Genomic DNA, 16891 nt, shown 5'->3' with positions numbered 1-16891 from the left:
TGATAAGGGACTAATAAAGCTACCTACAGGTTTTTTTTAACAAAACAATTTATCAAGCTAAGACAAATAATGATGTAAAGAACATAGTCAATAAAATAGGGATGAAAGATACCAGAAGGACAGTCAAACTCATAGATTGAAAATAAACTGACAACGCCATGGCTAAAAGTAAAAAGACATACAGACAATTAATAGAACAGAAGACACAACATAGAAAACGAAAGACTCAGCAACACGAATCCCACCGAAAACTGGGGGTGATCTCAGGTGCTCCGGAAGGGTAAGCTGATCCTGCTTCACATGTGACACCTGTAGTGTTGCTTATGTTATTACAAATCTGGTAAATAGTCTAATTATAAATATCAATTTTATTCAAAAACGTTCTTCTTTAAATATACATGGTAAAATTAATGTTCTAAATATCTAGTTTTGTGTTCACTTTATCAACGCAAGGCCTACATGTATATTGACTATCGACTGCATGTAGACAAAACATGATTTAAACTACATGTAAACATGGAGTTTTATCAACGGGAACGTAATTGTGTTTAGTTTACGTGTGAATTACACTAACACAACACCAAGTTTAGGTCAATGTGAACACGGCCGCATTTGTTCAATGTATTTTTACTTGTTTTGTTGAAATGTCTTTTTGATCGAGTTAAGCCATTCCAATTATATTTTATAGTGTGTCTTTTTATGTTATTTGTATTATAAGGGTGAAATTTGACGCCTGTTGAAATGTTTAAAATCCGCTGCATTTTCATGTAACTGTTATAAGTCAGGAATCTTTTGTTCAGTGGTTGGGTATTTTTGGTGTAATTTAATGGTGTTTCTCGTTTTTATACAGATTTGATCGTTGGTTTTCCTGTTTGCATTGTTTTACACTTGTCATGTTATGGCCCTTTTTAGCTTGTTGTTCGATATGATCCAAGGCGCCGTGTTGAAGTCCGTTAGCTATTGTTAACTTTTTATACATTGTAAATTGGATGGAGAGCTGTCTCATTTGCACTCATACCACATCTTATTATTCATATTCCAACAAACAGACCATAAATCAAAACAGTGTTATTCTTATATTTTATTTCAATACTTAAAAAATTCTTTCCTCACTGTTCATTGCTCTTTTTTTGCTTTTTATTCCTGAAACAATTAAATAAATCAAATACATATATTATCAACATATGTCAAGTCTTAATAATTTGTTATGAATTTCAAATCTATTAACTGACTTTTTAAACAGATCTGATTCATGCTATTTAAAAAAAAAAATTTGATTTGATAATGTCAAACCGCATAAACACATTGGCTTGTTAAAAAAGTGTGAGACTGTCATAACATTAGAACACAGGAAAAAAACATCGAAATATAAAGGTAAGTACCTACCGCTGACAAATAAATTTGTAGTTTTCCTTGCAGGGAACATCATGCCAAAAATATCCGTTACTGGAAATCCAATTCAAACAATTCTGCCCGGCTCCTCCGTCTGGTTGATGAGAAGGTATATACCAGTGGTTATACGATATAGGTTCTAAATTCTCTATCCAAACCCATCTTCCTTCAGCAAACATATCTGTGCCGCCCAACCAAACTCTGTTAGGGTATACTGTGCATTAAGGAAATAAAAAAAGTAAGTTTGAAAGTTGAAAAAATGAATGAAAGCATGAAGTATAGTAAGCTGATCAAATATAATTGTAATTGTGTTTTAACTCTTTGAAAGTCGGTATTCTATTATTATTATTATTTTATCATTATTAAGCTAAACTCAGTAAATGAAATCCATGATCGTCAAACGTTTTTTTTCTCTCTCTGATTTTAAGAGGTTGAGTTATGTATTGATGCCAGTAAACCCTTGCATTAAGATAATTTTATTGTAAGTCTTTTTACGTACATGATAAATTCATTTAATAATCCTACAAAACAAAATAGAAAAAACAAAAGATTTATGTAATAGGAAAAAATTATGCAGCCTGATATATGTATATAATTAACATATAAAATATTTGTATTTATGTTGAGTCGTTGGAATACGATCTGGTCTGTGTTAAATTTGTTGGTAGATTGTTATTTAAAGAACCTATATCATATCTATTACTGTATTTTTCTATACTTCAATAAAAAAATAACTTCATTGTTTAAATCTGCATACAACAATGGTGGGAGGTAGAATTACCTATCTAAAGTGAGATTTGTAAAAATCGTCTTTTTTACACTAGTCTTTTGAAGCTCTTTATATATTGCTTTTTGGTGTGAGCCGAGGCATCATGTTGTTTACTTTTACTTTTTACACATTGTAAATTCGATGGAGAGTTATCTCATTGGAACTCGTATCTCATTTTCTTATTTCTTTTTAATTTTAAAACATGCGAGATTATTTTAAACGCGAGAACAATCTAACCACTGAAGGTCAATTTACGACCATTATTTATAGAGGTGTATCGATATACTATGCTACTCTTTATAACTCAAAGTCATGAATTAATGTAACAGAGACAAACTTAATATTTACCAACAACAACATTTGTAAAGAAAAAAAGTTTAATATGAGAAAAAACATCTACTGACGGGGATCACGATTTGGATCATGTACATTCAAAAATGCCGTTTTTAATTTTATTAGCTCGCGAAATTTTTATATAATTTCTTTACAAAATAGCAATCACTCGGTGATATTTGACTTGTATATAAGTACGCTTAATTATTTACATCTTTACATAGCAAATCGAACCAAACAATTTGTAAGATTATTCCTGTACATATCGCCTGTTGGTTGTAATGGCAAAAAATATGACCAGTCTATTTATGGAGAATTGGACTTACCGTTTGTCATTGATTTGATAAATTTCATTTCATCAGAATTTGAGACAGTTGCAAGAAAACCGCCAAGGGAATAGCATACACTCTACAATTTGTAAGATAAGTATAAGTTTAGTATTGTATTGACCCGTTTAAAGAAAAGCTCTTTACAATATTATATCACATTATCCAACTATCGCTAACTACACTGGATAAGCAAAACAAAATAAAATTCATTGAACTTGTCTGGAAAAGAGAGGCGAACGTTACCACAGGGATATTTAAACTCACAGGTTAAAACAAATTGAAAATGTCATGGCAAAAAACGAACAACGACGAAGATACATACAGTTCACAAAATACAACAATGAAAACTACAGAACAACACGAGTCCCACCAAAAAACTAGGTGGGATCTGAGGGTGTGCTGGAAGGGTAAGTAGATCCTGATTTTTGACACCTGTGGTGTTACTCATATACAATACTTTGATAAATTATATCAAGTTATTTGACAGCACGCAATAATGGATCGGTAATTGACCCCTATATTACCGTTAAACATCACCAAATGCTAGATCGGTCATGTATATTATTCAACCCTGAAACTTGTCTCAATATGAAAATTTGAAATTGAAACAAGTTTAACATAGTAAAGGTTAAACGAGACTGTTGTCACCGGTATAAACAGCACCCAAAAACATTATTTGAAAAAACACACAGAGAACAAAAATTAATTAAGTAAAGCAAAAGCAACACGAATCCCTTTACCACACAAAATAGGGGTGATCTTAGGTTTTTAGAAGGGAAGGCAGCTCCTGCTCCACACTTGGAACGTTAGTAATGTTTTGATCTAATTTTGCTAATTTTGTTATTAAATGAGACAACATAGTATTATGTTATACCTGAGCTTCCATCCATGTCATTTGTTGATGGACTAACATAAAGTCTTTATTTCGATATTGTACCCACATGTGGTCATTATGACCGTCTGTAATAGAATATTACAATGAAAATAGTATTGTATTGCGTTTTAGATCCACACTAGTTCAAAGACGTTTGAAACTAGAAATGTAACATGTGTTAATAACTCAATAGAATAAAGGATTCATTATTTATTTTAGTAAGAATGGAATCCTACTTTGTTATGAAATAATAAAAAAAACGGAATCTTTGTAGACGACTAACTTATTGAATATCAGTATACTAAGTTAGAATTCATAAATCGTCAACACCAATATAGAATAAGAGGAAAACAGTAAAACGTTTAAAATATAATTTTCCGTATGATATATCTTAATTCGACAAGAATGGTCCCATATTATGTACTTATCATCTTATTATTATTTTGATATAATATAATCTTTCAGCATTCATGGCATTTAAAAATGTCTTAGATATCTTTTTTTTCTCGTGCGACTATCATAACTTGAATTCCGTAGAACGATAATAATTCGGGTATGCCTACTTTACAAAAGAGGGACGAAAGATACCAGAGGGACAGTCAAACTCATAGATTGAAATTAAACTGACAACGCCATGGCTAAAAACAACAAACAAACAAATAATAGTACAGAAGAAACAACATAGAAAACTAAAGACTAAGCAACACGAATCCCACCAAAAACTGGGGGTGATCTATGGTGCTCTGGAACGGTAAACAGATCCTGCTCCACATGTGGCACCCGTCGTGTTGCTTATGTTATTACAAATAAGTAAGTAGTCTAATTCGGTATGTCACATTCGTGAAAAGGGAAAGGTATTGTAGTTACGACATAAGGAACATATCCGATATCATCTGTGAAACGGTTATTCCATAACGGTCAACCAACTCGTGATGGCGTCCGTAAAATTTACAAAGGGGTGATTTCAACTTCACCATTTGGAACTCTTGGTTTAATAGCTTCCTTGTGAGCAGCAATCCTCTGTCAAGGAAATCATGATAGGAAATAAAAGCCCGGGAATCTCGTATCAATTGGGAGACATATACTCCGTATGCAGGCGCTGCTGGAATGTTGCTACATAGAAATGGAAAGTTAATTATAAATTTACCACAGATTATTAAAAAATGAATGTAATAATGAATTTGAAATAATAAAGGATTTCAAACAAATTTACCTATGACAGAACTATCCAGTAACCAAAAAGCTAATATCCAGAAGTAAACAGCCATTGTAGGTAGTAGCACGGACAGGTTTGAAAATAAAAAAAAAAAAAACAACATATGTTGTAGTGGTATCGATTTTTCAAAACATTAAATTGAAATATGATATTATCATTTAGCACATCATTAGATAAATATTTATTAATGCTGACAAAGAAGTTTAATATTTAAAATGAATTCATTAGTTTTAAATGAAGAAATTGTGAAGTTTATATTACCGTTTTCCACGGGATATGTAGCTGAGCTGTTAATCTTACTCTTTAATAAGGGACTTTCCGTTTTGAATTTTCCTTGGAGTTCGGTATTTTTGTTATTTAACTTTTAACCTATTCCTGTCTATAAGTTATAATCAAAACACATAACCAGCTCAAGTGTAGGATTAACATTGTGCAGCAAAAAATACCACACGTGTCCCTATTAGCTTCTGTTTATTTCAGTTATGTATTGAACGTTGGGGATAGTTTCTCCCATATGTATGGTGACTATTTATCTAAATTGTTACCCCTTTTAAACGACATTTGTCTTATTAGAATGATTTACTAAAGAGAGACAGCGTTTGGTCAAAATATTTCTCTTGTAATATTAAACTCAAAAACGTTATTCATTGTATATCTAAATGTTTGGATATACAAACTCTGTTATCAACTCAAAAGTCTTTACAAGTTGTAGCGGCAGCGAGAATCTCACGTTTGGGTGTTTTGAGAGGCCAACAATAACTCTTCAAAAACAGAGAATTGTCAACACAACAGGTCACACTCTTATTCTATAAAAGTTGAAATTATAACCTTAAAAGACCCATTCTAAAACTGAGTGAGCCATTTCTTATCGTTACGTCACAGACACATGCTATAACAGATACTTATACACATTTCCCTTTATCCTTGTTTCCAATGTTTCATATTTATGTTATAAACAATATAAAACTGATGCTCTTGCAATCTAAATTTGAAACGCGAAATATTCGACATTTGACATATTTTATTTCTATTTGTAAAATTAATGCTTACCGTTAAAGAAATTACTGAATAAGTGTATTGTTTTAGCAAAACATTTTCTTTTCAATCTAATACTCATCTTTTTATCTTCCTCTCTTTCGGTTGCAAATAGGTAATTAGAGAGTCACATATACCCGTTACATAACACCCATAACTAGTGCTATTTGACCAACAATAGACGAAATTGTAATAGATCACGGTTAACATGTATACATTCAAAAATAAAAAGGCATTCAACTGAAACATTTTCAGCACTCAATTAGTGTGTATTAATATGTGTGTTTCACAAGAATTATGACACTAGCTGCAATTTGCCATGTTTTCCAAAGTAATAGTTTTGTGTCTTGGTTTCATATTGGCGGCACTATTTAGATAGAGAACAGATCCGGATATTTTTCTACACGTGAAATTAAATTCTTCATATGATTATATAATTGGTAAGAAATCTACTATTGTCAATAACGCTTATTGTTTACATGTTAGTATGACTAATGTCGTGGGTGATGTATTAGCTTGGTTTACAAACTTAACTAACAGTTTTTATTTGTCATTGGGTATTCCGTGGTTTAGGACACAAACGCAAGCTTAGTATAATTTTAACATTCTATCTAACCAAACTAATATGCGTTTCCATTCCATTATAGGTACATGCATATAGTATATGCAATTATTGCGGTTGATCAGAGTAATTGATATTGCACGTATAAAGTATACCCCTTATATTTCCTTGTTGTTTGAAAAGGACAGTTGAAGATTGATTCTCTTAAGGTCTTTGACACTGTTCACAATGATATTATTCTTTCGTTTTATACATATATTAAATAAAATATTAATCAACATCATAAGAACGTTAAAATAGACGTTTCCTGAAAATTCCATAAATTAATTTTTATCGGTAGAGACATTGATTTTGTTATAAATTTATACAGTAATATTTAACTTAATATAATTTCTATACAGTTACGTATATACGAACATTTACTGTCCTACATACTGTCGATACATACATTTTGGCATTGCACAAGAATGTCCTTTTCTGACAGTTAATGACGTCATTACAATAGATTCATTGAATGTGCACTAATTGATCATTTAGTCTTCAGTATATAATATTTTAAAGGTATGACTTTGAACTAGCTAAAAGTTTCTGTAAGTACTAGCAAATCAGTATTTTGTGTCTTAAGTCTATTTGGGGGTTATCTGCACTTGTGGCGATGTAATGAGTGGAGCCTGCTCATTTCAATTTTTCCTTTGTCATGTCAAGGCATGTTTTATCTTGCTATGCAGTATTGGTTTTGCTTATAGTCGAAGGCCGTACGGATAATTGCATATGATTATTGCTAACATAGTTTAACACTAAAATACGAAACACGGATAACGACGTTCAAATCAACTATTCAGGCGTCGACAGGCGATCTCATTGTTTTAAGCTAATTATCAACAGTAGAGTCAAATTAATATTTAACCCGTAAGCTGACTATAGAATATCAAAGACACCGAGAAACATCGTTACTTGATTCAAAGTCAAGTAGCCAGTTGGAGAGAACACCATAATTTCTTTTTTCACTTTATTGTATGTGAAGTTCCTTATACTTACATATTGATATTAATATCTCATACTTTTTATTTTCAATCACTTATAATTTGAAAATTTTGTTCACAGTCGGGGCAGGTTCAGTTGGGTCAGTTATTGCTAACAGATTATCAGAAGATAAAAATGCTACAGTGCTATTAGTAGAAGCGGGAGGTTCTGAATCAGAACACGATTACATTCCTATTCCCTTAGCAGCACCTCTTCTTCAGCAAACAGATATTGATTGGTCTTTCTATACAGCCACACAGCAGACAACATTCAAAGCGATGAAAGAACAGGTTTACCAATTTTTCATAAAACAGAATGATGATTGATATCAGCCTATATGTTATTGATATTTAAGAAATGGTTTATATTGTTTTTTTTCAAGTTACATTTTTTTTGTATATGAGGAAATACTATGAATACTTCTTGAGTTAAACTATTTTAGTAAGAGCAGATTTCGTTAAGTGTTTCGAAAAGAAAAGCAATAAACAATATCTTACTCTATTCAAATGATTGAATTAACCTTTTACATAAAGAGCCAGGTCATGTGTTCGTGATATTATCAGTACTTTTAAAAACAGTCTTGTCATTCTACAAACTTCATTATACATTTTCACTATTATCTAAAGCTATTTTTAATTCTGTAGAAAGGTTACTGGCCACGTGGTCGGGTATTAGGTGTTTCGAGTAGCATAAATTATATGATTTATGTGAGAGGAAGTCGACATGACTATGATCGATGGGAAACAGAGGGAGTCATGGGATGGAGCTATAAAGGAGTTCTTCCTTATTTTCTAAAGATTGAAGACATGAAAATTGCAGATCTTGTCAAATCAGGTAATCATCGAGTTACTTTTGAATAACTTAATTTGTAATGTCTTCATATAAATAACAGATTTTTAGATACAAATATATTTATAAAGAAGACAAAACATCTAAGATCAGCGTGAAGGCTTATTTATGTTGAAGATACTTCGATATATTCATGGAAAGGATTTGGTTTGTTCATTTGTTCATGGACGATACTTCGTTTAAGACAAGGTTACACGATTTATTCCCAAATAATCAATAACAAAAGAGTGCATGCTGAAACAAAATATATAGGAAAATATAAACAATGTATAGAGATTTCGTGATGAGAAAAAATGTTGGCGGTCATTACCAATGATTACAGATCTTATATGATTGTAGTGTTTGTTTCGCTTTTCAATAATGCTTATATTTACATGTATCTTCTTTTACTTCTTATTGCCAATTTGAATTTTAAGTATATACATAAGAACTCAATTTTGGTACTAACCTCTTAATGTTTGCTTTGGGTTTCGGTATTACTTCCATGTAATATATATTAATATCATCTAACTTCAGCATACCATTCCACGGGAGGATATCTACCACTAAATAGAACCAAAGCAACATCACTGTCAAATGTTTACCAGCGTGCAGTAGCGGAACTAGGCTATAAAACAGTGGATGTTAACGGAGAAGAGATGATAGGTATCATATAGATATGATGATTCATCTTGTATTCTCATGCATTGCAAAGAACACGAGGTTCATATGCTTAAATGTTTGTCATGCTAACACTTTACAGAAAAGAAAATTATTACAGTTTGGTAAAATAATTTCCACTGATTAACATGTGATAACTTTGAAAACTGACTAGCTAGAAATATTTGGTCTTCATTTTTGCAGAATTTCTCTCTCTCTCTCTCTCTCTCTTTCTCTCTCTCTCTCTCTCTCTCTCTCTCTCTCGTCATTTAAAACTTTAGAACTTATAAAGAAACTACGATTTGAACCCTCCAAGGCAAAGTTAATTTTAAGTAGATTATGCCATGCTTTTATATCCATTTTTATTGATATATCCTCTCAAACAGTTAACTTGATAAACATCCTTGACTTCATATTTTTTTAGGTTTCAAGGTTAAAGCGACTCGGGTTGACAATAAGTTTTAACAAATTTCCAATTTAATAAAGACAAAAGTAGTATACCGCTGTTCAATATCCATAAATCGATTTGAATAAAAACAAATCTGGGTCATAAACCAAACCGAGGGAAACACATCAACTGTAAGAGGAAACAAAACGCTGTAAATAAAATACAGAAGGGATTGACCTTAACTGTTCCACTCTCTGATGACGTTTTCAAAAAAGTTTGAACGTTAAATTCATAAAATACACCGAAAAAGCAACTGTTCAATAAACAAAATAATAAAACATAATTCCATGGCAATTGTGTCATCAAACGGTTTAGATAAAGGACACCACTCATAGACAGTTCCAATACCGACCCCATTTATCTGTCGCAATGAGTCAACGTTGATACAAATACAATTCAATTTCTTTATTACTGTAAGCCAAAAATGATCATCAGTACAAAGATATGTACTATATAAATATATAATATATAGTATATGCAAATACAATATATGATACATAAATATATAATGCATACATAACTGATAATGGATCCATCCGCGAAGAATAATGATCTATATTAAGTATTGGTTAGTTATAACATGTCTGTTCTACGTTTTGAAATACTATTTGAAGGATATTCTCACATACAGTCAAACGTTTTAAGAGGTCAACGATGGGGCACAGCAACAGCATACTTAAGACCAGTAATTGGCCGACCAAATTTACATATCAGTACACGGTCGTTAGTGACAAAGGTAGGTGAAAAATGTCTAAGTGTATAACAGCTCGATTCAATGAATTGCATACATATTTCCTTGTACACACTTTCAATCACAGACGTATACTATCAAATTCACTTAGAATTAGACAATGGACAGTTGTTTAACAACACAACATAAAATACTGTGAAAAGTAGATGAAAACTGATTACTAGTACATAGACATACAGACAAAAAAAAAACCAATAAGACAAAAGAAACACATACAGACCCAAGAGTACTCACAGTAACTGAAACCTATATCAAAGCCATTTACTCCTTGTAGATGAATTGTGTTCACCAGATTTAACTATCAAACAATTCACACCCAAAGGACTAAGTCTAAAAATAACATGCACAGGCTGAAGAAAATATGACCTTGTGCAATGCAAAAATATAAAGTATTGACAGGATGTAAGACCACAAGCTTTCATTACTGTATAGCAATACATTTTACCTGTATTTAGATTTCTTAATATCATATTTTGTAAAATACCGATTATGAAATTTTCAAAGATCTTATTTCTGTTTTTAATTGATAATATTTAAGAATAAGATATAAAAAGTACCGATAACGTTACATGGATCATATTTACATTTATGGCTGTTTACAACATAACCGTAACAACAGGGTGTGATATCCCGTTTGTAATTAAATTTCTACGGCAAGCTCACAATACCAAATCTTTACTTACAATTTCGTGCAATCAGAGAGAAAACAAAGATAAAGATTTCTAAATATTTCGACCTGGTTTGTTTTTCATGGATGCAGTTAATTTCATAAGACATACGATTTTCTTATTTGCTTTTACGCCACACTGATAGCTGAACACATTTTGTACAATGTTAGTTCTTGTTAGACAATCAAATAATTAGTACCATTCAAATATCAACTAGAAATTTTGAAATAAAGGTAAAACAGATGATATTTCACAAAACTATAAATATAGTCAAGGACATCAAGGCAACAGAAGTATACCGCTGTTCTAAATTCATAAATCGATTGAGAAGAAAGCAAACCCGGGTTACAAACTGAAACTGAGGGAAACACATCAAATATAAGGCGAGAACTACGACACAACAGAAACACAACACTAAAATGCAACACACACAGAAACGAACTATAATATAACAATGGCCATTTTTCTGACTTGGTACAGTACATTTTAAGACAAAATGGTGGGTTGAACCTGGTTTTGTGGCTAGCCAAACCTCCCGCTTTTATGGCAATGTTAAATGTAACATTAAAATGACAACATTACATGACAAGACTACAATAAGAATAAATGGGAGAACATACAGGACAGAGAAACACACAAATTATAGCTGTCAAAAGATACCAGGCTTCTTAAATCTTCATATTGATTATTTGGTTTTGCTATAGTATAATGACCGCCATGCGAAAATTTAAATCGCTACCGATGGTATCGTGTGACATGAGATTTTAAAGAAGTCTAAGGACTTTAGATAAAAAGACGATAGGAAATTTGAGAGAAAGTTGCACATTTACTGACAAAAATGTCTTACTTTTAAAAAGTCTACTGATTAGGAACTGAGCAAATTAAAAGACGATAGACACAAACACTAAGTGAAAACAGAGGCTTAGCAGGTCCGTGTATATTTGCGTCCATTCGTTTTTCGTTTTGAAATATCAAAACAAAAAACAAAAAACGAGAGTGTTTTCATTTTTCGTTTTTGATTTCTCAAAAACCAAAACGAAAAACAAAAGTGTTCTCGTTTTTCGTTTTTGCATGATTTCACTAAAGATGTTCTCTAAAACCAAAACGGAAAACGAAAGTGTTTTCATCTTTTGTTTTTTATTTCTCTAAAACCAAAATGAAAATCAAACGTGTTTCCGTTTTTCGTTTTTGCATGATTTCACTAAAGATGAATTTTGAATGTAATTTTAATTATTCTCGTTTTATTATGTACAATGTTTTCCTTTCTTGTTTCACAGTCATTGATAGTAAATAATGCCAATATAAACAACCCGGTGTTCTTTCAACATAATGTAGACAAAATAGACCGCCTGACTTATGAATTGAACTACGGTGACAAATGAATCAAAGCCTTTCAAATTACCTTGTTTATATCTTTACTAAAAAAAAATATATATTTAAATATTAAACGAATCATAAATTTAAATTGTACAATATAATATTATATAAAGATGGTACAAATAGATAGATTGATTACAACATCACATTAACAAGGTAGGTTACTACTTTTAAAACTGATAAGAAAACTAGCCCAGTCGTTAAGTATACATGCACAGCGGTTAGCAGATCTATAGTATTTTTAAATCAAAGTTAATGTCGACGGATGCAAAAGTCTTTATCAATCTGGACAATAAGGGTGCGTGATCTTATATTTTAAGTTTAGAAAGGTTGATCTAAGATGATAAGACATGCCGTAACTAGCCTCTATTACAAGTGAAGCAAAATATATTTAGGGCGAGGGGTCTAGGGCTCAAGGCCCCCAAAAGATCTAGAAAAAATGACGCAAAATCGTGCATTTGAACGTTTCTTTCGGACCTTTTCTTAATCTAAAACGCAAGTTCTGTTTTATTTATTTTTTCGACAATATATCAAAATATATAGATTCAGTGTAAGACTTTTAGTATTTAGGTACAACATCAAAAGACATATGTAGGATAAAGCAAAACATTGTAATCTACATAGTCAGGTGTGTGGCTGTTGTTTTTAGGGTATGAATGGTTCGTTGCCTCGTTGAAGACCCTCCGGCTACTTTCAAGATGAAGAACAGTAATAAAAGCCCTGTTCATTGATAATTTTCATTTTTTCTATGTATTGTGTGCGATGTTGTCCCATGCACATTTACTCCACATCTCTTTATTTTCTATTTTAGGGCCTCAAGAAGGCTCAATGCAAGTTTAGCCCTTCAATGTTAAATTTTAAGGTCATATGTTACACTATTGTTTCGGGTAAGGGTGAATTTGGTACCTATTAAAACGTTTAAACCCGCTGCATTTGTTTGCACCTGTCCTAAGTCAGAAACCTGATGTTCAGTAGTTGTCGTTTGTTGATGTGGTTCATAAGTGTTCCCGTTTCTCTTTTAGAATATAGATTAGACCGTTGGTTTTCCCGTTTGAATGGTTTTGCACTGTTCATTTTGGGGCCCTTTGTAATTTGCTGTTCGGTGTGAGCCAAGGCTCCGTGTTGAAGATCGTACTTTGACCTTGAATGGTATTTTTTTTACAAATTGTGACTTGGATGGAGAGTTATCTCGTTGGCACTCATACCACATCTTCTTATATGTATATGGTCTTTTTAAATGAATTTATGTCGGGAGATTGGGATTTCTAGCTTTCGTTTAACCCATGTCAGTTTTTTATGTGTATTTACAGAAAAGAGAGCCAGTTTTGTATTCTTTAATATACTGTAACAGTTTAATTTTCCATGAAAAAGGGACAGTTTTTTCTATGTTCGGTAGCATCGTATCATATCTAGACATCGGTAGGCATATAAAATTGCAAAACCACACATGACCGTTCATTAGTCTTTGTAGATCTATTCCAAGTCTTAATAAGTCTACACAAAGCAGAACATGAACTTTTACAACAAGGTATATTACATAACTGAAGCCATAGTCATAAAGATCGATTGACTGATTGGTGTTCCTTTAACGTCGCCGCAGAACAAAAAAAATATTATCTGATATTTATTCTCAACATCTTCAATCTCTATTGTTCCCAAGGAAGCAACCATTTGATTCTCTGGGCTGGGGCATCGATTTGTACCCGAAGTTAATACTTTTTTTTAACCCAGACCATAAAACATGCCTTTATTCACGGCCACTCACAAACACAACTAGATATCATTGAGATGGGAGCCATATCTGTGGGCCCCGCTGTGAATAATGTGCATTAAAAATTTGTATCTTTACCATAGGACATGGGGTTGTCAACTGAAACCAAAGTTTTTGACCTTGACCTTTGACCTAGGAATTTGTACAAACATTATGACACACCCTCTGGTGTTGGATAATATACATGTCAAGTATAAACTTTGAAATCGTAACGGTTCTCTAGATATAGAATGGACACAATTGGTTACAGACGGACAGACTGATCACTTTAGGGCGCCGCCATTCGGCGGGGCCCTAATAATATTTTCAACATTTATTAAAAACATTTTTTTTTACACTTTTATATTTTTTGTTGTTTTAAAATATTGATTTGGCTTGAATTTATACGAGTTTACTAAATATACATGTTTCTACAAGCCAAATCAGTTTATATCTTGTTTCTCGCCTGACTATACAAAAGCCCAGGAGAGCTTTGGTCATCATTTGTCGTCTTCAATAGATAAGGTTGACTTATAAGCTGTCTATACAAAGTAATGGGACAATGGCATGAAGACATCACCAAATCACCATATGCAATACACAAAAAGACACATAGAGCTCACAATATGGTCTTCAACTACCTACCCATCAACAGGTAGTAAGCTCTGGTTGGCTCTAAACACAAATCCAAGGGTACAAAATGTGAAAATATCCAATTAAAACTGGGTGATATGGGAGGAAAACATTGGAACTTTCCTAAGAAATACAAATTTCAACCCCCTCAACATTTTTTTAATAAGGAGATGTGGTATGATTGCCAATGTGACAACTATCCCCAAAGTTCAAATGAAGTGGATGTAAGCAGTTATTTATTTCAATGTAGGCAACCGTACCACCTTCAACAATGAGAAAAAAACACACAGTATAGTCAGGTATACTAGGCCCTCAAATGAAAAATATGAAAGAGTTCAATTGAGAAAAATAATGGCCTAATTTATAACACAATAAAACAAAAAACAAATATGACAGACATCAAAAAACGACAACGACTGAACAACAGGCTCCTAGCTTGGGACAAGCACATACAGTATGTGGTGGGGTTAAACATGTTTGTGAGCGGTCAACCCTCCCCTTAACCTGGGACAGTTTTGTTACAGCACAACATAAGAACAAACTATAAAAATCAGTTGAAAAGGGCTTAACATATTCGATCGATAAAAACAGAAAAAATAACATCTAACAAAAGCACAGACCGGACGTGGCAGGGTATTTATACATCCTTAACAAACAAAAAAAGGACACAAAGTACAGATCTGAGAGTAATCGCGGTACTGACAGCTAGTTGGAAGCCAATAACAACTAATACAAAAATCATGTATCTAAGACTAAAATATCAATCAGTACACATCCAACATCCAATGGACTTTAAAGAGTTTAAAGACGTTATTAACAGTCTGAGAAAGACACGACCTTGTGCAATGCCAAATCATAGGTATCAGTAGATTGTAGTACCTTGGTGTGTATAACAATATTATGTAGTATGGTTTTAAGTTACTGATAATAAAATTAATATTCATACCAATTAAAACAATATTCAAAGATCTATTTACAGTGTTCAGTTGGTAACCTTTTAAAATAAGTTTATTTAAAGGATTGATAAGTTTACCCTGATCGTTTTAATTTACATGCATACAATTTCTATTTATATTATTATTGATAAATACAATATTGCATAAGTAGTGGAAATAGATCTCAGGGGGGGGGGGGGGAGTTGTTTTTTACTCCAGGGAACTTTATTTGGATATGCCTGTTATGGTCTCATTGAGATTTACCAGACCTTCCTTCAATTTCAGTACTTTTTATGTCCCATTTATGGACATTATGTTTTTCGGTTTGTGCGTCCGTTCGTTCTTCCGTTCATGCGTTTGTTCCGCTTCGGGTTAATGTTTTTGGTCAAGGTAGTTTCTGATGAAGTTGAAGTCCAATCAACTTGAAACTCAGTACACATGTTCCATATGATATGATCTTTCTAATTTTAATGCCAAGTTAAAGTTCTGACCGCAAATTCACGGTCCACTGGACATAGAAAATGATAGTGCGAGTGGGGCATTCATGTACTATGGACACATTCTTGTTCAAATCCTTTATTTAAGAAGTTAGTAAATTTACATCAGATAAAAATACTTAATTAGACGAACCAATCTAATTACCAGATATATCTCTGATTTCGTTATACTTATATGTATGAGCACGTTAATATATGTATGAATTTTAATAAGATTACTAGACAAACGCGTTCAATCTTCGGATTTAATTCTTAACATTTTTTCCGAGCGGAGCAAGGCGAAAAACATTGACGTCTTTCAAGCCAAATTTTATATGTTTGCTATACACACAAATTTATTTTTTAAACTTGTTAATTATTTAATCTAAAATACAGTCCTAGATAATCAAATAATCATGAAATATTAGGTCTAGTAATCAAATAATCACACACAAAAAAAAAAACAGCCAAGTAATCACATAATCAAAAACTCCATGAGGAGGCTCATTAAAGATGACATATTTTGGTATTAATTTTCATGTGATGAAGACATTATCTTTCAATCGGTTTAATTGAGGTCTAGAGCTGGCATGTCAGTTACTGCTAGTTATCCTTTGTTAAGTTATGAATCATTGTTATTTTGCTTAGTTTCTTTTGTTACCTATTCTGACATCGGACTCGGACTTCTTTTAAACTGAGTTTTACTGTGCGTATTGCTGTGTGTTTGTTTACTCTACATTGGCTAGCTATAGTGGTATAGGGGGAAGGTTGAGATCTCACAAAACATGTTTAACCCCGCCGCACTTGTGCGCCTGTCCCAAGTCAGGAGCCT

The 16891-nt window shown here is 32.4% G+C and overlaps 2 protein-coding genes across 4 annotated transcripts in view; one reads left to right on the top strand and one right to left on the bottom strand.

Moving 5' to 3' along the window:
- The window catches only part of LOC127725376 (glucose dehydrogenase [FAD, quinone]-like), an 86770-nt gene that overhangs the window by 44129 nt on the left and 25750 nt on the right, over positions 1-16891 (top strand). The gene's annotated exons all lie outside the window — the stretch shown is intronic.
- Positions 1069-4992, bottom strand: LOC127725385 (perlucin-like protein). Its single transcript, XM_052232319.1, has 5 exons — positions 4911-4992; positions 3698-3783; positions 2821-2902; positions 1387-1606; positions 1069-1143 (listed from the first exon to the last, which is right to left on the bottom strand). Exons 1-5 carry the CDS (start codon positions 4963-4965, stop codon positions 1110-1112), a joined length of 477 nt encoding a protein of 158 aa, XP_052088279.1. The 5' UTR covers positions 4966-4992; the 3' UTR covers positions 1069-1109.

This window comes from Mytilus californianus, unplaced genomic scaffold (assembly GCF_021869535.1).
Source record: "Mytilus californianus isolate M0D057914Y unplaced genomic scaffold, xbMytCali1.0.p SCAF_15, whole genome shotgun sequence".
NCBI classification, from domain to species: domain Eukaryota; kingdom Metazoa; phylum Mollusca; class Bivalvia; order Mytilida; family Mytilidae; genus Mytilus; species Mytilus californianus.
The sequence above is the reverse complement of the archived record's forward strand: the minus strand, read 5'-3'. Positions and strand labels throughout refer to the sequence as shown.

Excerpts from the sequence above, each read along its gene's own strand:
- LOC127725385 (XM_052232319.1), bottom strand. The coding sequence starts at position 4,965 with ATGGCTGTTTACTTCTGGATATTAGCTTTTTGGTTACTGGATAGTTCT. Across the intron at positions 3,784-4,910 it reads ACTGGATAGTTCTGTCATAG|ACGGTCATAATGACCACATG; the intron begins GTAAATTTGTTT and ends ATTCTATTACAG. Across the intron at positions 1,607-2,820 it reads TATCAAATCAATGACAAACG|TATACCCTAACAGAGTTTGG; the intron begins GTAAGTCCAATT and ends CTTAATGCACAG.